Source organism: Oncorhynchus masou, chromosome 8 (assembly GCF_036934945.1).
Source record: "Oncorhynchus masou masou isolate Uvic2021 chromosome 8, UVic_Omas_1.1, whole genome shotgun sequence".
Classification (NCBI taxonomy): domain Eukaryota; kingdom Metazoa; phylum Chordata; class Actinopteri; order Salmoniformes; family Salmonidae; genus Oncorhynchus; species Oncorhynchus masou.
In genome coordinates, this window is record NC_088219.1 from 42,930,668 (window position 1) to 42,958,649 (window position 27,982).

The 27,982-nt window shown below is 42.7% G+C and overlaps 1 protein-coding gene across 5 annotated transcripts in view; it reads right to left on the reverse strand.

The window, feature by feature from the left end:
• Positions 1-27,982, reverse strand: part of LOC135544700 (calcium/calmodulin-dependent protein kinase type II subunit beta-like) — a 60,868-nt gene that overhangs the window by 8,042 nt on the left and 24,844 nt on the right. For 3 of the 5 annotated variants that reach the window (XM_064972539.1, XM_064972537.1, XM_064972535.1), the window contains exons 8-14: positions 25,756-25,839; positions 25,534-25,628; positions 25,312-25,434; positions 25,150-25,233; positions 24,958-25,006; positions 19,622-19,693; positions 15,085-15,119 (exon numbers count right to left, since the gene is read on the reverse strand). In XM_064972539.1, the coding sequence (XP_064828611.1) occupies positions 15,085-15,119; positions 19,622-19,693; positions 24,958-25,006; positions 25,150-25,233; positions 25,312-25,434; positions 25,534-25,628; positions 25,756-25,839 (542 nt within the window). The remainder of the gene's footprint in view (positions 1-15,084; positions 15,120-19,621; positions 19,694-24,957; positions 25,007-25,149; positions 25,234-25,311; positions 25,435-25,533; positions 25,629-25,755; positions 25,840-27,982) is intronic. The other 2 variants (XM_064972538.1, XM_064972536.1) reach the window with 1 other exon arrangement.

Sequence of the window (27,982 nt, forward strand, 5' to 3'; positions counted from 1 at the left end):
AGAGGGGGGAAGAGGGATACAATGATATCCTCACCAAGAGGGGGGAAGAGGGATACAATGATATCCTCACCAAGAGGGGGGAAGAGGGATACAATGATATCCTCACCAAGATGTGAATTTTGGGGCTGGATTTCCATCTCTGGATGAAGTGATGAGATGGAGGAGAGAGTGAGACGGACATGAACACCATAAGGGGTATGAAGAATGCTAAGGATAAGTGTGGATTGTATGTAAAAAGGAATGATTTACAGTTACACAAATGATCCCAGAACAATATAGAAACAATAAAATAATCAAACACAATCATTGAAATGTAAGAGACCAGACACCAATTATGCTCCTATATGGTGGATGTAAATGGAATGGATATATAGCTAGTGGATGTAGAATACTGCCCCATAGCAACAATATGAGAAAAAAACGTATGTGTGTGTGTGTGTGTGTATTGAGATGATTGCTAAGCGACGCCAGTGGTGCAGCGGATGATATTGTAGCTTCTAAGTCTGTCTTCCTGGTTCCCAAAGTTCAGACACAGAGCAAGAGTAGCATTCTCATCCGACAGAACACACACACACACTCAAACACACCCAACCCAGCGTAGGAGAACCCATTTCATCCTTGAGGTGGTGGAGAGTGGTGGCGGGGGTTGATGGAGAGAGAGAGAGGGGTGGAGAGGATAGATGAATGAGTGATTCAGACAGAGAGAGGAAAAGAGGTAGAGTAAGTGGTCCTGGTCCATTCCTGTTAGTTACAGTATGTAACCACTGGGCTGCACAGATAGATCACAACTGCCCGTTGCTCATAGGGAGATACAGTAGTGTGTGTGTGTGTGTGTTTGTGTTCTGAACCCAAGTACAGTGGCTAGTGAAAGTCTACACACCCCTTGCACAGTTGTCACATTTTTCTGCCTTAAAATGAAATCTAACAATTTATTACATTTGCATTTTCCCCTATTGATCTACATAAGCAGCTACACACTTTAAAAGTGAAGGAAAACTATAGAACATTTTCAAAAAAATAAATAAACCTAAGATGTCTTGATTGCGTATGTCTTCACACCCCAGAGTTAACACCTGGTGGAAGCACCTTTGGGAGCCAGTACAGCTGTAAATAATTTTCAATAAGATTCTACCAACTCTTAGGGCAGCATACAGTATATCCATTGTTTTTGTCAAAATTGCTCAAGCTCAATGGGGTTGGGAGTCATTGATGGACAACAATATTCAAACCTTGTCTCTGATTTTCAAGGAGATTTAAGCCAGCACTTACACTGGACCCCTCAGGAACACTCTTAGAAAGCCATTTTAGTGAGTCTTTTGCATAAAAAAAGTGATTATGGGCCCGCTGGAATATACAGCTCTATCCCAGGATTAGGTGTTCAAAAGACCTGGGTGTTGAGCCTTTAATATTTATTTTCTTCCTGACCAACAGTCCAGCACCTATGAGTTTGGAAGAACACTATGAAAATTGTGAAAATGACCTTTTATTGTAAGAGCTGTTTGAAAAGACAGCCTGAAATCCCAGCTTGTTGGGATGGAGTGGGAGGAGGTTTTCAGACTGCCTGGTGACATCATGGTTTTTGGACTGCACAGGACCTTTCATTTAGAAACACTTCTATACTTTTTCTTCCTCTTGGAAAATGTGGAGCTGGTTGTGTAGAACATTAAACGTTACACTTTTTTAATGACATTTTAAGGCAGCACAACGTGACAACTGTGCAAGGGGTGTATTTACTTTCCCTAGGCTCTGTAGCTCTAGTGTAGTTTGCAGAGTGCTGCTGTGATGTCGGTGAGAGAGGAACAGAGAGTAAGAGAGGGAAGAAGGGAGTGCAGATGGTTGTACAGAGAAAGATTACACGACGACAGATTAATCATGAGAGAAATAATCTGAGATTATCACCATGCCATCCAGAGAGAGAGAGAGGGGGTAGAGAAAGAGGGAAAGATGGCGATTAGCACCCTACCACCAAGAGAGAGAGAGAGACAGAGGGGGTAGAGAAAGAGGGAAAGATGGCGATTAGCACCCTGCCATCCAGAGAGAGAGAGAGACAGAGGGGGTAGAGAAAGAGGGAAAGATGGCGATTAGCACCCTGCCATCTAGAGAGAGAGGGGGGGGGGGTAGAGAAAGAGGGAAAGATGGCGATAAGCACCCTGCCATCCAGAGAGAGAGAGAGAGGGGGTAGAGAAAGAGGGAAAGATGGCGATTAGCACCCTGCCATCCAGAGAGAGAGAGGGGGTAGAGAAAGAGGGAAAGATGGCGGGAGATGGAGGGAGATTAGAGGTTGAGGATGGGTTATACACCTGACAGCTCTGGCCTCAGATCAAAGGTCACAGGTGAAATATGTGGCTGGGATACCGTTTAGTGTGTGTAATCTGTGTGTACATCCTATGTTGTGTTAGTGTACCAATGCCAGTGTTACGGATACAAGTATTCTGTGTGTATTTCTTTTCTCTCCATCTCCCCTACTCACAGGTGGCAATCATCATTCCCCAATCAGTCACCAATCAGAAGACACCTGCTCCTTTTCTCCTACCCAATCACAGTTCCTTTCCCTTGGTTTAAAAACCCTGTCAGTTGTTTTCTCTGGAGCAATCTCTCTGTAGATGCCATATGTTTATAGAGCGCTTGTGTGGTTTAGGATACATGTCACTATGTCCCCACCTGTGAGTATTGTTTTGGTGTTTGAGTGTTTGTTTGCTGGTGGGAAAAGGGGGTAACCAGACAGTTCACCCATAGGCATACACTACCCGTAGATAAACTTTGTTAAATACACTAGTTAGAACTGGGCGGACCACCCACTGTATTTTTAGTTAGCGGTGGTTGAAATAGGCTCGTCTAGCTTAGGGGTGTTTTTGGATGCTTATTGTTTATTTCCTTGGGTCCAGCTCATTACCGTGTGTTTACTAACAAACCCAGAGTTTGACGGTAGATTTAAGTTGTCGTGGTTATTTGTTCTCCCTGTTCCATTTTCACTATTATAATTTGTGTGAGTTATGTTACGGGTCTCGTTTACCATCCCACCCCTAGACTGTCGGGCCAAAGGGATTCGTAACAGCCAGCGGAATCTGTTCTTCAGGCTGACGAGACTGCGACTAATCTTTCACCCATCTAAAACTCTATTCTATAGAACAGCTTGTGTTCACACAATTTCTATTTGGCGTAACATTGAAAAACGACTTAACTGGGAGTCAAAATGGCATGCCCATACTCCAATATAATAATAATGCCTTGAGGTCTGGAGGGTGGCCTTTTGCACCCCCCCCCAATGGTCCAAATGTGGGATCCGTACCCTTGCGGATATCATTGACAATAATAGTTTCAGAACATTCCAAAATTTGAAAGATGCATACACATTACGAGGCAAATCCTTTTTTTCCATTTACAATTTAAGTCAGCTATGCTGGCCTATGGAGTCCCTTAGGAAAGCCAACTACCGAACCATCCAATTACGGGATTTATAAATAATCTGGGCCCGAGAAAGGACTAATTTCTATAATATATACAGACTTCTGAGCAAGCCATTAAAAAGATATGGTCCACAGATCTAAATGAATCTGAACCGTGTTCAAGCCTAGGCACCACAGGCTACTGGGGATTGTTCTCCATTTACACTTAAACTTTACCAGTTGAAAGTATACAAATATTATTGTATTATATAAATGTTATACATTTCTAAATGATATGCAAATGTCCTTAAATATGTGCTAACTTGCATTTTACAATCTGTCAACACATTGCTTCAAGGTAGAAAGTTTTATTTGATTTCTTATTGTGATAAACTCAATGATCAGACTTCTACAGATCATTTTATTAAAATATTGTCATTTCATGGATTTAAAAAAAACAAACTATTCCACATGTATGACGGATGCATATTTTGCAAACATTTACACACGACACTTAAAATCAAAATGACAAGATATTAAAAGAAGCTTCTGTAAAATTCTGACTAAGATCTAAGGACCTGTGAGTGGAATAATGGTAATGTAGACTGAAATGAGTTGGCGCACCGGGAACATGTCATTTGGATAAAATGGAGATAGGCTTAATGCTATTAAAATGCCCTTCCCATAAATATGACAATTTGTCACATTAATTAAACTCTTATTCAGATCACTACTAAACTGACATACACATCAAATATACCTTTTTACAAGTACATTAGCATGTTTAATACATTTGGTTCAAGCAATAAAGCATATGCTTTGAATACTGGTCTGTTGGGCAAATATACACACCACTTTGCTCAATTTGATTGTTGAAAATGTGCATTAGATTAATCAGCTACAATTTGACTGTTGAAAATGTGCATTAGATTAATCAGCTACAATTTGACTGTTGAAAATGTGCATTAGATTAATCAGCTACAATTTGACTGTTGAAAATGTGCATTAGATTAATCAGCTACAATTTGACTGTTGAAAATGTGCATTAGATTAATCAGCTACAAGGCCCTCTGAGTTGTTGTTGGTGCCTCTTTACTTTCTTGCCTGTGTCATGTGACCTGCGCCTACGCTTGGCACACGCCATTGAAGCAGCATCAGCTCTCACAACTCCTCTCTGATTTCTCCAGTGTCACCAAAGTGCTGTCAAGCCACAATCTGTTCATCACATTTGTTATAGCAGTGGCTCCCTCATTGAACGTGGCTACTGCCATACTGGCTGCTTTTGCCCACGAAGACAGTTTTGGGGCATCGTGACCATATTACAGAGTTCAGACATTTTGGGTTCCTCCGTGCTATATTATTTTGATATACAGGTACCACTCTCTATAAAAAAAATGTATGGCCTCCATTTTCTATGGCTCGCTGATACCAGCACCAATGCACACACCTATCCCGTAGGTGGAAGTGAAGCCTCTCTTGTGCCAAGTGCCATCGAAGGATACATGAATGTCTATGATGGCATCCTGATCCTCCTTCAGTGACTCTTATGTCTGGGTCGATATCTGCGCATGCTCATCTAATTATCTTTGCAGCGCTCTCCATTGCGTGTCGCCCTCTCTGAATCTCTGCAACTAAAGTGCTGAAAGTTGACATTACAGACAAGCAGGATTAAATATCAGCACATGATATAAAGCTAATTTCTCACTAATCACATTGGGCTACAGGCCTATGACACTGTAGGCCTATGTGACAGTCTCATTGTATACTTGTGTTTTCCTATCACTCTGTTTTGTTAATTTGAATACATTTGCTGGAGCAAGGAATTAAATATTATTTATACACAGCAAGTCACCTGAAAATAATGTGCTACTCTCCCTTTTTATTTACCTGTCACTCTCCTGTCATGTTGTTCGGGGACAATGTGGACCAGGCTGACTTCCAATCTAGCAACTGCTTGCTTGCAGGACTACAGGAGCGAAGTAGCTACTCTTAGCAAGCAAGTAGCAAACCTACATAAGCTACTGCGGAACCCACGCCAACCTACTTTTTACTTTTCTTCTACCCCAGTAGCCGGACACCGCTCTGGTCTGGTGGAAGTTTTGCTGCCGTGTCGGCTCTCCACAGCCAACTGGCCGGTGCTCGGCGGTGTTCCATCCCCGAAGAGGTCTCCCCTTTCCCTGGAGAACGGAGCTGATCTCGACCCAACCAACCAGCCACGGAAGTATGTCACTCTGGCAACGGGGGTCTCCATGGAGATGTTGAGCCCGGAACTGACAGACCAGAAACGGCTTTGCCGCCCTGGATCCAAAGGTTCCGGCGCCTTCGTCCGTGGTGACTTCCCAATCAAGATCGGATCCGGAGGTGCCTACGTCCTCAGCTCTGTCTCTCTCTCCGGTGGCTTCTACCTCGGGTTCAGATCCTCGGAGCTCCCAGCCTCACCAGACCGTGAGTCTGCCTTAGAGACCTTCAACATCACCAGCTGTCATCATAGGCAGCTCTATGGTGAGAAACATCTCGGTCCCCAAGGCAAGAACCCTGCGTTACCCAGGAACACGAGTACAGGCCATAACAAGGCTGCTTCCTGCTGTTCTACCACAGGAACACGAGTACAGGACATTACAAGGCTGCTTCAGACTGTTCTACCACAGGAACACGAGTACAGGACATAACAAGGTTTCTTCAGACTGTTCTACCACAGGAACACGAGGACAGGACATAACAAGGCTGCTTCAGACTGTTCTACCACAGGACATTACAAGGCTGCTTCAGACTGTTCTACCACAGGACATAACAAGGCTGCTTCAGACTGTTCTACCACAGGACATTACAAGGCTGCTTCAGACTGTTCTACCCAGGAGCACGAGTACAGGACACTACAAGGCTGCTTCAGACTGTTCTACCACAGGAGCACGAGTACAGGACATAACAAGGCTGCTTCAGACTGTTCTACCCAGGAGCACGAGTACAGGACACTACAAGGCTGCTTCAGACTGATCTACCACAGGAACACGAGTACAGGACATAACAAGGCTGCTTCAGTCTGTTCTACCACAGGAACACGAGTACAGGACATAACAAGGCTGCTTCTGACTGTTCTACCCAGGAACACGAGTACAGGACATAACAAGGCTGCTTCAGACTGTTCTACCACAGGAACACGAGTACAGGACATAACAAGGCTGCTTCAGACTGTTCTACCACAGATGCCGGGAGCTGACACTGTCGTAGTCCATGTGGGGTCAAATGATATCAGAAGGGCTAGCTCAGAACGTTTGAAAATGGATTTTAAAGAACTGATTTTAGCATTTCGGGTCCAGTACCATCGTTGGGCCGCGGGTGTGAAATATTCAGGAGACTGCTGGCATTACACATCTGACTACTGTAGCTCTGCTGGAGTCACTTTTATTCATACCTACACTGATACCTATACTCTACAGGAATGACTGAGTCGATCCAAATCATCTTGGCTCCTGGTCTCTGTCCACGCATTTCAAGGCTGCGTTTGTACATGATCTTAGGGGCATTGGCACCGAATACATCTGTTTATCCTACAGCTATTGTAAGCAGTAATCATGAGCCTATAAACCAGAGTTATATATATATGATCTTAAGGGCATTGGCAAACACAATGTAAGTAATTAAATTGATGTACCCCTAATTGCATCGAATACATCTGTTTATCCTACAGCTATTGTAAGCAGTAATCATGAGCCTATAAACCAGAGTTACACTGTTAGCACTGAAGTGGTGTGCAATAGTAGGAAGACCACTTTATAGAGCTCACTCTGCACTATCATCTCCAATGTAAATAACATGAGTAAATCTACCTCTAAGCTTCCCAGTAAAAGCATTAAAAACAATCAAGCAATCCAGAAAAGTGCTAAAAATAGCCCATATTAACATATGTAGCCTAAGAAACAAGGTCCAGGAAGTCAATAACTTGCTTGTAACAGATGACATTCTTATTCTGACCATCTCTGAAACTCACTTAGATATTATCTTTGATGTGTGGTAGCAATGGTAGCAATACATGCTTATAACATCTACCGGAAAGACAGAAATGCCAACGGATGTGGTGTTGCAGTCTATATTCAGAACCACATTCCTGCAAAGCTTAGAGATGATCTACTGTTAAATACTGTTGAAGTAATATGGCTACAGGTTCATCTGCCTCACCTAAAGCCCATTCTTTTGGGAAGCTGCTATAGACCACCAAGTGCTAACAGTCAGTATCTGGATAATATGTGTGAAATGCTTGATAATGTATATGATATCAACAGAGAAGTATATTTAAATCTGGGTGATTTTAAATATTGACTGGCCTTCATCAAGCTGCCCACTCAGGAAAAAACTTGACCAGTGCCTGCAACCTGGTTCAGGTTGTCAGTCAATCTACCAGGGCAGTTACAAACAGCACAGGGATCAAATCATCAACATGTATTGATCACATTTTTACTAACGCTGCAGATATTTGCTTTAAAACAGTATTCAAATCCATAGGATGTAGTGATCACAATATAATAGCCATATCTAGGAAAATCAAGTTCCAAAGGCTGGGCCTAATATAGTGTGTAAGAGGTCATGCAATAAGTTTTGTAGTGATTCATATGATGATGTAAAGAATAATTTCTGGTCTGTGGTGTGTAATGAGGAGCAACCAGATGCTGCACATGACACATTTATGAAACTACTTATTCCAGTTACTAATAAGCACGCACTCATTAAGAAAATGACTGTAAAAACTGTTAAATCCCCTTGGATTGATGAGGAATTGAAACATTTATGGTATGGCAATTAAGTCTGGCAGCCCAACTGATTGGCTAACGTACTGCAAATTAAGAAATCATGTGACTAAACTAAATAAAAGAAACTATTAAATGAAATAAAGAATGATAGTAAAAAGCTTTGGGGCACCTTAAATTCAATGTTTTGGGAAAAAGCCAACTGGGCTCCTTCATTCATTGAATCAGATGGCTCATTCATCACAAAGCCCACTACTATTGCAAACTACTTTAATGACTTTATCATTGGCAAGATAAGGAAATGTAGGGGTGACATGCCAGCAACAAACGCTGACACTACACATCCAAGTGTATCGGACTAAATTATGAAAGACAAGAATTGTACTTTTGAATTCTGTAAAGTCAGTGTGGAAGAGGTGAAGAAATGACTGTTGTCTATCAACAATGACAAGCCACCGGGCTCTGACAATCTAGATGGAAAATTACTGAGGATAATAGAGGACGATATTGCCACTCCTATTTTCCACATCTTCAATTTAAGCCGACTAGAGTGTGTGCCATCAGGCCTGGAGGGAAACTAGTCATTCCCCTACCCAAGAATAGTAAAGGCTCAAATAGCTGACCAATCAGCCTGTTACCAACCCTTAGTAAACTTCTGGTTAAAAATTGTGTTTGACGAGATACAATGCTATTTTACAGTAAACAAATTGACAACAGAATTTCAGCATGCTTATAGGGAAGGACACTCAAAAAGCACAGTATTTACACAAATGACTGATGATTGGCTGAGAGAAATTGATAAATGATTGTGGGGGCTGTCTTGTTAGACTTCAGTGCAGCTTTTGACGTTATTGATCATAGTCTGCTGCTGGAACAATGTATGTGTTATGGCTTTACACCCCCTGCTATAATGTGGATAAACATAACACAGAGGGTGTTCTTTAATGGAAGCCTATCAAAAAATAATCCAAATAGAGTCAGGAAATCCCCAGGGTAGCTGTTTAGGCCTCTTGCTTTTTTCCAATTTTCTATGTATGCGGATGACTCAACATTATACACGTCAGCTACTACAGCAACTGAAATGACAGCAACACTCAACAAAGCACTTCGTTTCAGAGTGGGTGGCAAGGAATAAATTGGCTCTAAATATTTCTAAAACTAAAAGCATTGTATTTGGAACAAAACACCCACTAAAACCTAAATCTCAACTAAATATTGCAATTAACAATGTGGAAATTGAACAAGTTGATGACTAAACTGTCAGAGTCAAAACATATTGATGCAATAGTAGCTAAGATGGGAAGAAGTCTGTCTATAATAAAACAATTCTCTGCCGCCTTAACACTTTCAACAAGGCAGGTCTAACAGGCCCTAGTTTTGTCCCATCTTGATTCAGTCGTGTGGTCAGGTGCCACAAAAAAGGACTTTAGAAAATTGCAATTGTCTCAGAACAGGGCAGCACGGCTGGCCCTTGGATGTACACAGAGAGCTAATATTTATAATATGCATGTCAATCTCTCCTGTCTGAAAGTGGAGGAGAGATTGACTTCATCACTACTTTTATTTATGAGAGGTATTAATATGTTGAATGCACTGAGCTGTCTGCCTAAACTACTGGCACACAGCTCGGACACCCATGCATACCTCACAAGACATGCCACAAAAGGTCTCTTCACAGTACCCAAGTCCAGAACAGACTATGGGAGGCACACAGTACAACAGAGCCATGACTACGTGGAACTCTATTCCACATTGAGTAACTGACGCAAGCAGTAACATTTATTTTTATTTTTAAGAAACACCACATGGAACAGCTGAGACTGAAGCAACACAAACATTGGCACAGACAGACACATACATGCATACAGTTGAAGTCGGAAGTTTACATACACTTAGGTTGGAGTCATTAACTTGTTTTTCAACCACTCCACAAATTTCTTGTTAACAAACTCTAGTTTTGGCAAGTCGGGTAGGACATCTACTTTGTGCATGACACAAGTCATTTTTCCAACAATTGTTTACAGACAAATTATTTCAGTTATTCACTGTATCGCAATTCCAGTGGGTCAGAAGTTTACATTCACTAAGTTGACTGTGCCATTAAACAGCTTGGAAAATTCCAGAAAAATATGTCATGATTTTAGAAGCTTCTGATAGGCTAATTGACATCATTTTTTACCTGTGGATGTATTTCAAGGCCAACCTTCAAACTCAGTGCCTCTTTGCTGGACATCACGGGAAAATCAAAAGAAATCAGCCAAGACCTCAGAAAAAATATTGTAGACCTCCACAAGTCTGATTCATCCTTGGGAGCAATCTCCAAATGCCTGAAGGTACCACGTTCATCTGTACAAACAATAGTACGCAAGTATAAACACCATGGGACCGTCATACCGCCCAGGAAAGAGATGCCTTCTGTCTCCTAGAGATGAACGTACTTTGGTGCGAAAAGTGCAAATCAATCGCAGAACAACAGCAAAGGACCTTGAAGATGCTGGAGGAAACAGGTACAAAAGTATCTATATCCACAGTAAAACGAGTCCTATATATACATAACCTGAAAGGCCGCTCCGCAAGGAAGAAGCCACTGCTCCAAAACCGTTATAAAAAAGCCAGACTACGGTTTGCAACTGCACATTGGGGCAAAGATCGTACTTTTTGGAGAAATGTCCTCTGGTCTGATGAAACAAAAATTGAACTGTTTGGCCATAATGACCATCGTTGTGTTTGGAGGAAAAAGGGGGAGGCTTGCAAGCCGAAGAACAGCATCCCAACCGTGAAGCACGGGGGTGGCAGCATCATGTTGTGGGGGTGCTTTGCTGCAGGAGGGACTGGTGCACTTCACAAAATAGATGACATCAAAAGGAAGAAAAATTATGTGGATATATTGAAGCAACATCTCAAGACATCAATCAGGAAGTTAAAGCTTGGTCGCAAATGGGTCTTCCAAATGGACAATGACCCCAAGCATACTTCCAAAGTTGTGGCAAAATGGCTTAAGGACAACAAAGTCAAGGTATTGGAGTGGCTATCACAAAGCCCTGACCTCAATCCCATAGAATATTTTTGGGCAGAACTGAAAAAGCGTGTGTGAGCAAGGAGGCCTACAAACCTGACTCAGTTACACCAGCTCTATCAGGAAGAATGGGCCAAAATTCACCCAACTTGTTGTGGGAAACTTGTGGAAGGCTACCTGAAACATTTGACCCAAGTTAAACAACTTAAAGGCAATGCTACCAAATACTAATTTAGTGTATGTAAACTTCTGACCCACTGGGAATGTGATGAAAGAAATAAAAGCAGAAATAAATAATTCTCTCTACTATTATTCTGACATTTCACATTCTTAAATAAAGTGGTGATCCTAACTGATGTAAGACTGGGAATTTTTACGAGGATAAAATGTCAGGAATTGTGAAACTGAGTTTAAATGTATTTGGCTAAGGTGCATGTAAACATCTGACTTCAACTGTACACACAAGATAACATGTGCACTATACATACACATGGATTTAGTACTGTAGATATGTGGTAGTGTTGGAGTAGGGCCCGAGGGCACACAGTGTGTTGTAAAGTTTATAAAATATATAAACTGCCTTCATTTTGCTGGACCCCAGGAAGAGTAGATCCATAATAAATTCAAATACAAAATATGAGCTGAGACTCAATGAAGGAATCCCTAGAACTTTGCTTATTTTCTTAAGATTTGCATAACCAAGTCCAAGTCCTGGGCTAGAAGAACCATCTCCTGGAGCCTGGAGGAAGTGTAAGTACATAACTACTAAATGCATCTCAGTCACCTTCACAGTCACCTTCACCTTCAGTCACCTTCACCTTCAGTCACCTTCACCTTCAGTCACCTTCACAGTCAGTCACCTTCACAGTCACCTTCACCTTCAGTCACCTTCACAGTCAGTCACCTTCACAGTCAGTCACCTTCACAGTCAGTCACCTTCACCTTCAGTCACCTTCACAGTCAGTCACCTTCACCTTCACAGTCAGTCACCTTCACAGTCACCTTCACCTTCAGTCACCTTCACAGTCACCTTCACCTTCAGTCACCTTCACAGTCACCTTCACCTTCAGTCACCTTCACCTTCAGTCACCTTCACCTTCACAGTCAGTCACCTTCACAGTCACCTTCACCTTCAGTCACCTTCACAGTCACCTTCACCTTCAGTCACCTTCACAGTCACCTTCACCTTCAGTCACCTTCACAGTCAGTCACCTTCACCTTCACAGTCAGTCACCTTCACCTTCACAGTCAGTCACCTTCACCTTCAGTCACCTTCACAGTCTGCACATTCTATCACGACAGGATGACAGAATCACTGGGTGGTGGTTTTCAGTCCAGTGTTTAGAAACTTCGGGCAAATCAAATCATGTTCAAGTTGGTTAATTGACAACTTGGACATGTGGAATAAAAGCCACTGTTGGCTGGCTGCTGTCTGGTTGATCGCTGCTAGTTGTCATCTTTATCTCAACTAATTTGCGTCTCAATGCTCTGCTACCTCCTTTTCCTCCTCCTCGATTGGAGGATCAGGCACATTTTTTTCTTTCAGTCACTGCTTTTCTTGCATTGGCTAACTGAGCCTATTTTTATTCACATACTGTAGGTATATTTTTCAAGATTTTCTAATTTTCTCTCTTTACGTTGATTCTTCACAGGAGATATTTTCAAACAAAGTACTGCGCGGCACGCGAGACATTTTAACCAATCAGGTTGCCGGAAAAGGCCTTTAAATGCCAGTAACCAATCGGATGTCAGGAAATTACTACTCTGTCAACACGAAGCACAACGTCTACAAAGGATATAGCCATGTATGGACTAGCTTACGATATGCTTCGGGAAAACAAGCCTTTGACTGACATGATTCAACATGGAGAGTTTTAAAAACAGCGGTTGAAGTTCTACATAAAACATGCTATCAAGAACGACATTTATGGTAGGTTGTCGTTGACGGAGTTGGGATAAAATGATACAAATAAAATATTTATATACATTACTGCCAATTTATTTGTAGATTTTATGAAAGTATGGAAGTTATAGTTGCAAAATATTGCAAAATCAGATGGGAAAAAAATCTGTTGCCTGGCCTTAAACTGGAACAGAATATGGAAAAATAGGACCCTGGTATCCCGTTGACCATTGCTTGCCATAGATTTTCAAGACAAATTTTCAAAACAGTCAAAACAGTACTAGACCACTCAGGAATATTTAATGTCATCTTGGTAAGCAACTCCGGTATATATTTGGCCTTGTGTTTTAGGTTATTGTCCAGCTGAAAGGTGAATTGGTCTCCCAGTGTGTGTTGGAAAGCAGACTGAACCAGGTTTTCCTCTAGGATTTTGCCTGTGCTTAGCTCTTCCGTTTATTTTTATCCAAAATTCTTCCTAGTCTTTGCCGATGACAAGCATACCCATAGCATGATGCAGCCACCACCATTCTTGAATGTGTTTGCCCTAAACATACCGCTTTGGTTTTTACCACATTTTTTGCTGTTTTAATTTAGTACCTTATTGCAAACAGGATGCATGTTTTGGAATATTTTGGATTCTGTTACTTCCATTGGCCTCATGGTGAAATCCCTGAGCGGTTTTCTTCCTCTCCGGCAACTGAGTTAAGAAGGACGCCTGCAACTTTGTGGGTGTATTGATACACCATCCAAAGTGTAATTAATAACTTCACCATGATCAAAGGGATATTCAATGTCTGCTTTAATTTTTTTTTTTACCAATCTACCAATAGGTGCCCTTTGCGAGGCAATGCAAAACCTCCCTGGTCTTTGTGGTTGAATCTGTGTTTGAAATCACTGTTTGACTGAGGGACCTTACAGATAATGTAGAGTGTACAGATATGAGGTAGTCATTCAAAAATCACTTTAAACACTTTTGTACACAGTGAGTCCATGCAACTAATTATGTAATTGTGACATTTTTAAAAACGTATTTAGGCTTGTCATAGAAAAGGGTTTGAATACTTATTGACTCAAGCCATTTCAGCTTTTAATTTTAAATTAATTTGTAAAATAAAATAAGAAAAAAACACAATTCCACTTTGACATTATAGGGTATTGTGTGTGTGTGTGTAGTCCAGAGACACATTCTCAAATTAATTTTAAACTCCGTCTGTAGTAACACAAGAAAATGGGGTGTGTATACTTTCTGAAGGCTCTGTAAATGCTTCTGAGGAAAAATTACAAAATACATTTTGAAGTGCATGAATTTAAATATCCAATGGTTTCCACCTATTGTGCTACTTAACGATGATAGCCCCTTGAATCTCTCAATCAATCAGAGAAGATTACTGTTGACATGCAGCTGTGAATGTTAAGTTCTAAGATGGCAACCACATCACTCTCTGCCATTTAACCAGTGAATACAGTTACTATTAGATGTTATAACATCAGAATTATCGACAGCGAGAATAATCTGTGCTAGACAAGGTACAAATCTGTCGTTCTGCCCCTGAACAGGCAGTTAACCCACTGTTCCTAGACCGTCATTGAAAATAAGAATTTGTTCTTAACTGACTTGCCTGGTTAAATAAAGGTAAAATAAAAATAAAAATGTAGGCGGGTGGCTGAATGGGGTCGGGGGTTATATTTCTATGCATTTATTTGATCGTAAAATAAAAATTACAAAACTAAATAAAGTTGCTCACAAAAAAAGAACAGCTTATGTTATATATACAGTATGTTTGGGTTGCCCTCTGTGCGATCAAGTCAGTCCACATGAATATTACATTCTAACTACACAGCTAGAGCGTATCCGACTATGCTGGAAAGTCAGACCAATAGGCTATACACACAGGCGACATAATGCCCAGTGGACACAGAGTGAGAATAAACACACACACACCCAAAGAGCATGCCCACAAAACTGTCACTGTCAATCGCAATTGCAGGTGGGGCAGAAAGAGAGGAGGGGAGGATACACATGTTTTTGTGTCTTACCTTGATATCAGCCTTCTTGTTGAGGAGACTCTTGGCTGCGAAAGAGATTGAGAACACACTCTCAGAGGGTGTTCATACACACTCATTTACTAAAACACACCTCAAACATACACACTCATTTACTAAAACACACCTCAAACATACACACTCATTTACTAAAACACACCTCAAACATACACACGCATGAGTGTTGATACCTAGCTTACTCCTAGCTAGCTAACACACACACTGAACTCTGTCTGCTAGCTAGCTAACACACACACTGAACTCTGTCTGCAAACTCAACAAACCCTCTAACACACACACACACACACACACACACACACACACACACAGAGCTCTCGAAAGCCAACACACTCAAGCTCGTATACACACACAAACTACTGTAAACCCTTACAAACTAACACACAGTAAAACATTCATAAACACTCCCACAACACACACACACTGGGGATTAGGGGTCAAAGGGCAGGGGAATATGGAATGAAGAAGCAGGTGTATAATAATGGCTTTGTTAATCTCAGAGGCAGGTGGGATTCACTCAGATTAAGATTAGGGGATTCCTCTGGGAATATATTATAGTATGAAGTGCCATGAAAATTATGATACACACATTCTTTACTAGCCTAGGCAGCCGCTAGACCTCAACTATTGTCTAGGCTTCATGTGCCTAAGGTATCGGTTTCCTCTTTAACTAGCTTTAATGGTGTACCACCAGCCAAAAAGCAGGTTAAATAGACTGTCTGTCTTAATAAAACAATTTTCCACCACCTTGAAAGAGTGACTAATTAATGCCTGATGATGTGCCCAACGGTCAGCCAGGGGTAAACAACAGACTGCTACAACCTGATTGCACACCGCGTTCAGCCAACACCCGGAAGTCATCTGAAAATCCGGAAATGGTGGCGGAAAATGGTGTTATATTAAGAGAGTGTGCATATTGTCCCCGTGTTTTTCCAGCGGCACGCCGTTAAAGCTAGTTAAGGTGGAAACTGATGCCTTTACAGCCTGAATTGACAATGTTTTATGTACGAACCGGTCACAGGGGGGGGACAAGTGTATTACAGGCTGAGCACATTAAACCTAGACGATAGTGGAGATCTCACCAGTGGCATTACAATAGAAATAGATCACATACTCATAAGAACTTGCATTTCTGTATGAATGAATACGTTCACTCTCACACACACAGATTAAATAATTTTCCCCCCCTCATCAATCTGCACACAATACCTCATAATGACAAAGCAAAAACAGGTTTTTAGAAATTCAGACCCTTCACTCAGTACTTTATTTAAGCACCTTTGGCAGCCTCGAGTCAAGCTTGGCCCACCTGTATTTGGGGAGTTTCTCGCATTCTTCTCTGCAGATCCTCTCAAACTCTCAGGATGAATGTTGTGGAATTATTGTAATCAAAAAGGAGAGACCTTTACATTTCTTCAAAACAAGTAAACGTTATTATTTCATTACTGCAGTAATGGAGTTTGTCAACGATCCGTTGAGAGATCAATGATCGGATTTGAGCTATAGCATTTTATAGCAAAGTCTAAAACCCTCTATCCAGAAGCCACTCCTGCTTTGTCTTGGCTATGTGCTTCGGGTCATTGTCATGTTGAAGGTGAACCTTCGCCCCAGTCTGAGGTCCTGAGTGCTCTGGAGCAGGTTTTCATCAAGGATCTCTCTGTACTTTGCTCCGTTAATCTTTCCCTTGATCCTGACTAGTCTCCCAGTACCTGCTGCTGAAAAACATCGCCACAGCATGATGCTGCCACCACCATGCTTCACCGTAGGGATGGTGTCAGGTTTCTTCCAGATGTGACGCTTGGCATTCAGGCCAATGAGTTCAATCTTAGTTTCATCAGACCAGAGAATCTTGTTTCTCATGGTATGAGAGTCCTTTAGGTGCCTTTGACAAACTGTCATGTGCCTTTTACTGAGGAGTGGTGTCCGTCTGACCACTCTGCCATGAAGGCCTGATTGGTGGAGTGCTGCAGAGATGGTTGTCCTTCTGGAAGGTTCTCCCATCTCCACAGAGGAACTCTGGAGCTCTGTCAGAGTGACCATCGGGTGCTTGGTCACCTCCCTGACCGAAGCCCTTCTCCCCAGATTGAGCAGATTTCCCAAACTTCATCCATTTAAGAATGTTGGAGGCCACTGTGTTCTTGAAGACCTTCAATGCTGCAGACATTTTTTGGTACCTTTCCCCAGATCGGTGCCTCAACACAATCCTGTCTTGGAGCTTTACGGACAATTCCTTTGATCCCATGGCTTGGTTTTTGCTCTGACATGCACTGTCAACTGTGGGACCTTAATTAGACAGGTGTGTGCCTTTCCAAATCATGTCCAATCAATGGAATTTACCACAGTTGGACTCCAATCAGGTTGTAGAAACATCTCCAGGAGAATCAATGGAAACAGGATGCACCTGAGCTCAATTTCAAGTCTCCTAACAAAGGGTCCGAATACTTACAGTTGAAGTCGGAAGTTTACATACACTTAGGTTGGAGTCATTAAAACTCGTTTTTCAAGCACTCCACACATTTCTTGTTAACAAACTGTAGTTTGGACACCTACTTTTGTGCATGGTTTCCTTTGATTTTCCCATGATGTCAAGCAAAGAGGCACTGAGTTTGAAGGTTGGCCTTGAAATACATCCACAGGTACACCTCCAATTGACTCAAATTATGTCAATTTGCCTATCAGAAGTTTATAAAGCCATGACATAATTTTCTGGAATTACGTCAATTTTTTAAAGGCACAGTCAACTTAGTGTTTGTAAACTTCTGTTCCATTGGAATTGTGATACAGTTTATTATAAGTGAAATAATCTGTCTGTAAACAATTGTTGGAAAAATTACTTGTGTCATGCACAAAGTAGATGTCCAACCCGACTTGCCAAAACTATAGTTTGTTAACAAGAAATTTGAGTGGATGAAAAACTAGTTCTAATGACTCCAACCTAAGTGTATGCAAACTTCCGACTTCAACTGTAAGTATTCAGACCCTTTGTTAGGAGACTTGAAATTGAGCTCAACTGTAAATAAGGTATTTTGGTTAGGATTTTTTTTATACATTTGCTAAAATTTCTAAAAAAAAGTTTTTGCTTTGTCACTATCAGGTATTATGTGTAGATTGATGGTGTGTGTGTTTTAAATCCATTTTAGAATAAGGCTGTAATGCAACAAAATGTAGAAAGGGGGCAGGAGTCGACGACATGGACTGACCAGGTGAATCCAGGTGAAAGCTATGATCCCTTATTGATGTCACTTGTTAAATCCACTTCAATCAGTGTAGATGAAGGGGAGGAGACGGGTTAAATAATTATCTTTTTATCCTTGAAACATGGATTGTGAATGGGCAAGACAACATATGTAAGTGCCTTTAAACAGGGTATGGTAGTTGGTGCCAGACACACTGGTTTGGGTCAAGAACTGCAATGCTGCTGGGTTTTTCATGCTCAGTTTCCTGCATGTATCAAGAATGGTCCTAGGACATCTTGGCATTTTGTCTCTGCTCAATACGTACAGGAAACTGTTGAGCGGGAAAAACCCAGCAGCGTTGTGGTCCTTGACACACTCAAACTGGTGCGCCTGGCACCTACTACCATACCCTGTTCAAAGGCACTTAAATATTTTGTCTTGCCTTACCCATTCGCCCTCTGAATGGCACACATTCACAATCCATGTCTCAAGGCTCAGAAATCCTTCTTTAAAGTGTATCCTCCACTTTATCTACACTGATTGAAGTGGATTTAACAGGTGACATCAATGAGGGATCATAGCTTTCACCTGGATTCACCTGGTCAGTCAATGTAATGGAAAGAGCAGTTGTTCCTAATGTTTTGAACACTCAGTGCCTGGAACTCTATTGGAGGGATGGGACACCATTCTTCCATGAGAAATAGGTGTTGAATTGGATTGAGATCTGGTGACTGACGTACTGACTGATTGACTTTAACCCCCCTATGCTCCTTTGACACCCTTCTTTCAAAGTAAATGAAATCTCTTCTTCTAACTAAGGTGGCCAACATAATGGGCAACTGGGCATTTTTATACATGACCCTCAGCATGATAGGATGTGAACGGATTAATTAGCTCAGGAACCACACGTGTGGAAGAACCTGCTTTAAGTATCATTTGTATCCATAGTTTACTCCAGTGTTTTGTTTAGTTTGGCAGTTACCTGCATTTATCACACACATCAAACAAGCCACATACACCTCACACACTGCTCATGAGGGAGGGAACGAAGGGCAGAAAAAATACAGAAAACGACTCCAAAGGCACAAAAGACTAAAGCATGTTAGAGAGCGAGGGGGTGGGAGGGAGAGATGGATATGCCATGCATGCTGCCTTATTCGTTAGAGGGGGAGGGGAGGATGAAGAGAGGGAAGGAGGGATAAGAGGTAGTGGATGAGAGGAAGAACACGAGCAAAAGGGAATGATGAGGAAAGGAGTGTGAGGGAGAGGAGAAAAGGTGTACAAGTGGAGGAGGAGGTATAGAAGCGAGTGATGGAGGGAGGAGAGAAAGAGGATACCTTGCTCCACTATCCCAGCGGTAGTTCCAGACACAGTAGTGATTGATGCCGGAGATGTAGACTGTCTACCAACTGACGCAGAGAGAGGGAGAGAAATAGAGAAAGACAGAGAACAAGTGAAAGCAAAGAAAAGAAAAGCGGAAAGGAGCGAGGGAAGAGAAGACAGAAGTGTGTTAGTGTGAAGTGGACAGATGGAAGTCACGTAAGGTCCAAGGTAAGTCGAGCGTCTCAGAGTAAGTGCTGATCTAGGATCAGGTACCTCCGCTGTCCATTCATTATAATCTAAAAGGCTAAACTGATCTCAGATCTGCCCTCCTACTCTGAGATGCAAGTCTCCTTCCCATATAACCTGGGTCAGCAGACACAGTGTGAGTGCAGAGGATGTGACAAATGGAATATATTTCTTATAGAAATAGTTCAACCAAATGACACATTGGTTTCCTTACCCTGTAAACAGTCTATGTACAAGGTATGACAGCAATACATGCTTTGGTTTAGCGTCCCTGGCAGCGGCTGGCCCTCCTCTCTTCAAGTCAGAGACTGTTCTCTCTTTTACTGCACGGCAAGCGGTACCGACGCACCAAGTCTGGAACCAACAGGACCTTGAACAGGTTCTGTCCCCAAGCCATAAGACTGCTAAATAGTTATTTTAAATACCAAATAGCTAACCCGAACTATCTGCATTGAACTTTTTTTTTTTTTTTTTTTTGCAAATAACTTTTCTGACTCATCACGTACGCAGCCGCGACTATTTATTATCTATCACTTTATTCTTAGTTAGACATATTTACACTATATGGCCAAAAATATATGGACACATCCTCGTTAAACATCTCATTCCAAAATCACGGCCATTAATATGGAGTTGGTCCTCCCTTTGCTGCTACAACAGCCTCCACTCTTCTGGGAAGGCTTTCCACTAGAGGCTGGAACAATGCTGTGGGGACGGGCACTGATGTTGGACGATTAGACCTGACTTGCAGTCGGCGTTCCAATTCATCCCAAAGTTGTTCGATGGGGTTGAGGCCAGGGCTCTGTGGAGGCCAGTCAAGTTCTTCCACACCGATCTCAACAAACAATTTTTGTCCTCGCTTTGTCCACGGGGGCATTGTCATGCTGAAACAGGAAAGGGCCTTGCCACAAAGTTGGAAGCATATAATTTTTTATTAAATGTTTTATTTCACCTTTATTTAACCAGGTAGGTTCTCATTTAAAACTGCGACCTGGCGAAGATAAAGCAAAGCAGTGCGACAACAACAACAACAACACAGCGTTACACATAAACAAAACGTACACTCAATAACACAATAGAAAAATCTATGTACAGTGTGTGCAAATGTAGAAGAGTAGGGAGGTAAGGCAATAAATAGGCCATGGAGGCAAAATAATTACAATTCAGCATTAACACTGGAGTGATAGATTAAATCTAGAATCAGCTTCCTATTTTACAACAAAGCCTCCTTCATTCATGCTGCCAAACATACCCAAACACACCCTTTTGCACCCCAAGTAGAGATACTGGGATGCAAAAGAGCAAGAGGATAAGTAACAATATGGGGATGAAGTAGTTGGGTGTGCTATTTACAGATTGGCTGTGCTTAAAGTTAGAGGGAGATATAAAACTCCAGCTTCAGTGATTTTTGCAATTCGTTCCAGTCATTGGCAGCAGAGAACTGGAAGTAAAGGCGGTCAAAGGAAGTGTTGGCTTTGGGGACGACCAGAGAAATATACCTGCTGGAGCGCGTGCTACGGGTGGGTGTTGCTATGGTGAACAGTGAGCTGAGATCAGGCAGGGCTTTACCTAGCAAAGACTCATAGATGACCTGGAGCCAGTGGGTTTGGAGACGAATATGTAGTGAGAGCATACAGGTTGCAGTGGTGGGTGGTATATGGGGCTTTGGTGAAAAAACAGATGGCACTGTGATAGACTACATCCAATTTGCTGAGTAGTGTTGGAGGCTATTTTGTAAATGACATCGCCGAAGTCAAGGATCGGTAGGATAGTCAGTTTTACGAGGGTATGTTTGGCAGCATGAGTGAAGGAGGCTTTGTTGTGAAATAGGAAGCCGATTCTAGATTTAATTTTGGATTGGAGATGCTTAATGTGAGTCTGGAAGGAGAGTTTACAGTCTAACCAGACACCTAGCTATTTGTAGTTGTCCACATATTCTAAGTCAGAACTGTCCAGGGTAGTGATGCTAGTCGGGCGGGAGGGTGTGGGCAGAAATCGTTTGAAGAGCATCCACTCTTCAACCGATTTACTTGCATTTAAAAGCAGTTGGAGACCTCGGAATGAGTGTTGCATGGCATCGAAGCTCGTTTGGAGGTTTGTTAGTATAGTGTCCAAAGAAGGGCCAGATGTACACAGAACTGCGGTAGTCAAATGTGAATGCTGTTATTGTTGAGTGGAAACATCTAGGAGCAACAACAGCTTGGCTGCAAAGTGGTAGGCCACACAATGTCATTGTGCGCTATAGCAATTTACCTTCACTGGAACTAAGGGGCCCGAACCATGAAAAACAGCCCCAGACCATTATTCCTCCTCCACCAAACTTTACAGTTGGGCAGGTAGCAAACCCTGATTCATCCGTCAGACTGCAAGGTGGTGAAGCATGGTGATCTTAGGCTTGTGTGTAGCTTCTTGGCCATTGAAACCCTGCATGAAGCTCCCGACGAACCGTTCTTGTGCTGACGTTGCTTCCAGAGTCAGTTTGAAACTCGGTAGTGAGTGTTACAACCGGGGACAGACGATTTTGTCATGCTGCGTGCTTCAGCACTCGGTGGTCCCGCTCTGTGCGCTTGTGTGGTCTACCACTTTGGAGCCAAGATATTGTTGCTCCACTTCACAATAACAGCATTTACAGTTGATCTAGCAGGGTAGAAATTTGATGAACTGACTTGTTGGAAAGGTGGCATCTTATGACGGTGTCACGTTGAATGTCACTGAGCTCTTCAGTACGGGCCATTCTACGACCAATGTTTGTTTATCGAGATTGCATGGCTGTGTGCTCGATTTTATACACCTGTCAAAAACGGGGTTGGTTGAAATAGCCAGAATCCACTCATTTGAAGTCATTACCACTAACTTATGGCCATGTAGTGTACCTCAATTCCCTCGTACCCTTGCACATAGAGTCGGTACTCGTACCCTTTGTATAAAGTAGCCAAGTTATTGTTACTCATTGTGTATCTATTATCACGTGTTTTACTTTTAGAATATTTCTGTTTTCTTTCTCTCTGCATTGTTGGGAAGGGCCGGTAAGTAAGCATTTCACTGGTAGTCCACACCACAAATTTGATTTGTTTCTAAATGCTAATGTTTTAGCATTTGTGGCACAAATCCCACTCAAGTCGACCCCCTGAGTGGTGCAGTGGTCTAAGGCGCTGCATCGCAGTACTAGCTGTGCCACTAGAGATTCTGGGTTCGAGTCCAGGCTCTGTCGCAGCTTCCGGGTTAAGTGGGCATTGTGTCAAGAAGCAGTGCGGCTTGGTTGGGTTGTGTTTCGGAGGACACACGGCTCTCGACCTTTGCATCTCCCGAGTCCGTACGGGAGTTGCAGCGATGAGACAAGACTGTAACTACCAATTGGATACCACAAAAATTAGCATTTTTCGCACATCATGTTCAAATAATCCATAAGTGACTTTGGTAAACTTCACAATTCATTTTAGATACTTTTGGATTATTTGGACATGTTGCTGAAAAATGCTAATATCCATCCCATGACTTGAATTGGTGCCACAAATGCTAAAGTGTTAACAGTGCCTGGGAAACTAAAACAAAACATGGATTGCTGTCATACCTTTTCCATAGACTGCTTCCACGATAAGGAAAACAATATGTAATTTTGTAATTTGGGTGAACTCTCCCTTTAAAGTTTAAACGGCCATCGGTTTTCGTTTTAAAGCGAAAATTCCCAAATTGCTATTGCGCTCAATGAAGTTCTATTTACGGCAGTCATGCAGTGCGCTTTAGTGTGAAGTTGTCTAATGTTTGTTGTTGGGGCCCCTCGCTGCTACCAGGATATGTTTGGGTCTTACGGTCCGTCCCTTTCAGATGGTTAAGCATTGCACCTGTACTACCATACTGTACCTCGCATTTCACTACCTTCTCATTTAACTTCTCAAAGTATTGCCATGCAGGACTTCGCTGCTGTCGTTTGCCTTTCTCTGCCTTTTTTCCAACTGTTAATGGCGATGACGTAGTGGTGGATAGTCGACTCGAAAATAATAGATTCCTCGACTTCTTGCACGTCGACTCCCATTTCTGAGTGTCAAGATTTGATTCCGCTAGAAATCGACTCCTCGCCTGCTAAGACTCAGTATTTTTGGAACGGAGGAGACTGATTAGTTGCTGTACTTCCAAGAACACAAACACAGCATCGTGCAGAGCAGGTGAGCGAGGGACCGAGAAAGGGGAGGGGTGTATAGGCAGGTCAGGCCACAAGGCAGATAGAGTCAGGGACCTATCATCAATGAATAGGCTAGGATAGTCTACACGCACCAGACCGAAGACTGAGCACAAATGTGTATCTTTAGCAAATAGAAAGAGCAGGCGAGCCAGCGTGAGGGAGAGAGAGGAGGGGGCAGACAAAGGACTGTGCGCAATTGTCTTGGTAATCTGACATCTCGCAATGTCTCTTCTTGCGATGCCTCGCAAATTCACTAAAGTTCACTTCTACCTCTCTGGTCCTATTTAAATTACACAACAGGCCTTCATCGTCTAGTTAGGCTATAACACGGCAAAGAATATGTTTTGTGATAACTGCACTGTGATATACATTTTGTGGGCAAAAAAATAAATAAACATTTTTAACTTCGTTGTAACGTTTTAAAGTTCACACCCCTAAGTGGAAGAGAAACATGTGATGATCCATGCAAGATACCATTGTAGTTAAACTTAGTAAATTGGAGGTGAAACGAGAGAAAGAGTGTGTGTGTGTGTGTGTGTGTGTGTGTGTGTGTGTGTGTGTGTGTGTGTACGCTTGCGGAGTGTGTGTATGTGACTGTAGCATGCATTTGTGCATGCGCAGTTTGACATTTATTGTCATGAATCTTTCCCTGGAGGTCGAACTGAGAGATTTCCGCGAGATGGGCCAGCTGAAAAGTAAAAAATAGGGTATATTGTAAAGATTCATGAAAATTAATATGATCTTTTTGGTCTTAATTTAAGGTTAGGCATTAGGGTTAGTTAGCAGTGTGGTTAAGGTTAGGTTTAGAATCAGATTTTGTGACTTTGTGGCTATGCCAGCGAGTAACCACTCCGCAGAGCTGCCTCCAGATCATGAGTCATCCCAATAAATGCCAACCTGCTGTGCGTTTATGAAGACACACACATTTACCGGAGAAATTCCTCGTCACCAGCATAGCAGTCAGGACTGCTCCCTACGGACAGAAAGAGAGAGAGAGATGAAGAGAGAGAAAGAGATGGGGTGAGTGGTAGATTACTAGGTTAGCCTGAGAAGTGAGAAGGCTCACAGATGTTTAGTGATTCCTGTGGATTATGAGATTACTAAAATAGAGCAGACCTTGAGTTTCCTCCTGGCGTTGAACTTCTTCAGGCACTCCACCGTCTCCTGTCTGTGCATCATGGACGCCACCGTGGAGCGTTGCTGGAGAAAGAGAGAGACAATGTCAAACAGAGAGGAAACAGAGAGGAAAAGTGTGTGTGTGTGTGTGTCTGTACTTACGGAGACCCATGGGTGTTTGAGGGCCTCCTGGGCAGTTATCCTCTTGGCAGGGTTAATAGTCAACATCTGGTTAATCAGGTTCTTGGCTTCTGGAGTCACCGAGTCCCACTCTGGAGATGGAAACTACACACACACACACACAGATTGATAGACAAAGGGGACACAGAGTGTGTGTGCTTGCGAGTGTGCGCTTGCATGTGAGTGTGTGTGTGTATATCTCACGTCATAGGCTCCTGCTTTGATTTGCTGGTAGAGTTTGTGTTGGTCCTCATCCCAAAATGGAGGATACCCCACTAGCAGGATGTACAGGATCACACCTATACATAAACACACACAAGGACACACATACACGGACACATACATACGTTGAGTGGTGAGAGGGGGGCAGGAGATACAGAAGAGAGAGGGATGAGACAGCGAGATAATAAAGTGATCTGCACTCACCACAGGCCCAGATGTCGACAGGTTTACCATAGGCCTCCTTCCTCAGTACCTCTGGAGATAGGTAACCTGGGGTACCTGCAAAACCTGCACACACAACGACACAAACAGTCATCAAGCTGTATTTGACTTTACTCGTGTGCTGTGGATGATATGATGATGATTCTGGTAGTCAAACACAGCAGACTAAACAATGCAGCGAGACTGGTTCCACTCTGTCTTTTTATTTAGTGAAACTGTTACCAAATACCATAATCAACAATGTCATTTTAAACTGAAATGGACGGCTGAACTGGGAAGTCCTGCTGTACAAATTGTAGTTTTTGACAGGTTATTTGTTATTTTCTTGTAAGCTTAGGCCTACTGTGTTCATTTTTGTATTCATTTGTTTTTACATTTTGTATTTGCAATGTAAATCATGCTGTGTAACTGACTATGATGCAATAAAGAAAGTATTGTAATAGAATATATCCAATTTGATCTAACATGACTTATGACACAACAAACGAGGGGGTTCCAGGGGTTCCAACACCTGACATTCTATAATTCTCCTGTCATTCTGTTCTCTTGAGCAACCATCGATCAATAAGTCAGCAATCCCTCTGCCCAGATGTCCATCCGCCGCTGTCGCCGTACCTGGGCCGTCGTGTTGAAGACCACTTCCCGGTATAGGCGAGAAATGGTTCGCCACTGGACCCCTGCTCCACACTATCGTCTCGGGAAGAGGGTATGGCTCTTCACCCGTGACATGCCTCTCCGGGTGTAGTCCCCTAAACCTTCCCCCCACTTCATCGGCCCGTTCCCCATCTCTAGTGTCATTAGCCCCACTGTTGTTCGTCTCCGTATTCACCCTACTTTCCAGGATTGTGTCTAGGATTAAGCCCTTGTCTCACAGCCCTTTGTCTTCTGTTTCCAGGCCCACCCGTCCTCCCCGTGTCATCGATGGCCTTCCAGCGTACACGGTGAGACGCCTCCTGAGTGTTCAACCACAGGGCAGGGGTTTCCAGTACCTGGTTGACTGGGAGGGTTATGGCCCAGAGGAGAAGTGCTGGGTCCCTGCTAGAGACATCCTGGACCAAGGTCTCATCGCCGACTGTCACCGCCGGCATCCCGGTCAACCAGGTATGCACAGGTGTTGCCCATTATCCCCTGTGTATTTATACCTGTGTTCTCTATTTGTCTGTTGACAGTTTGTCAAGTCAACCAGTGTTTTTGTTTTCAGCTCCTGCTTTTCCCAGGCTCTCTTTTTCTCGCTCTCCTGGTTTTGACCCTTGCCTGTTCTAACTCTGAGCCCGCCTGCCTGACCACTCTGCCTGCCCCTGACCCTGCCTCCCGACCTGTACCTTTGCCCCACCTCTGGATTATTGACCTCTGCCTACCCTGATTCCCTCACTGCCGTCTGGTACCGTTGACCCACGTCTGGTTTACTGACCCTTGACAGGTCTATTGCCTGCGCCTGTTGGATTATTATACCATTGTTAATTCAATGTGTCTGCATCTGGGTGTTACTTTCATATCTGATAAGGAGGCTCATGCTTCTCATTCCCTTCCATAGACTTACACAGTAATTAAGGCAACTTCCGGAGGACGTCCTCCAACCTATCAGAGCTCTTTCAGCGTGAACTGACATGTTGTCCTCCCAATCAAAGGATCAGAGAATGAATCTAATACATAACCTACAGCCAGCTAGCTAGCACTACAGTGCATAAAATGTGGTGAATAGTTGACTCAAAGAGAAAGACAATAGTTGAACAGTTTTGAACAAATTAATTTACTTAAAAATGAAGCGAGAGAGATAGAGCTAGCTATATTTCGTAGACTTTTTTTCACTTTCACTTAGCTAGCGCAGCTAGCTAATTTATCCTACTAAAAAACCCAGCTCAAACTGAGAGGGATGCTATGTTAGCTAGCTGGCTATGGCTATCCAACACTGGAAGTCTTCCAAGTCAAGGTAGGCTTTTGGTTTAATTAATTTATTGCCACTGGGGCCCGCTGGTGTAACTGCTAAACTGCTTGCTGACGGTACACTGTACTGCATGATTACAGTGGGTTTACTAACACATTAGTTGTAATAGCTATGTTGACTATGACGTTTGCTAATATGGTGACAACGATGTAGGCTGTGTGTAGCGGTTATTATATGAAATTCTGGTATGGAAAGGTTTTTTCACCTGGTCACAGAAAAGCTAATTTGTTGTGCACTGAAGGCCACAAGTGAAGGGGAAGAGAT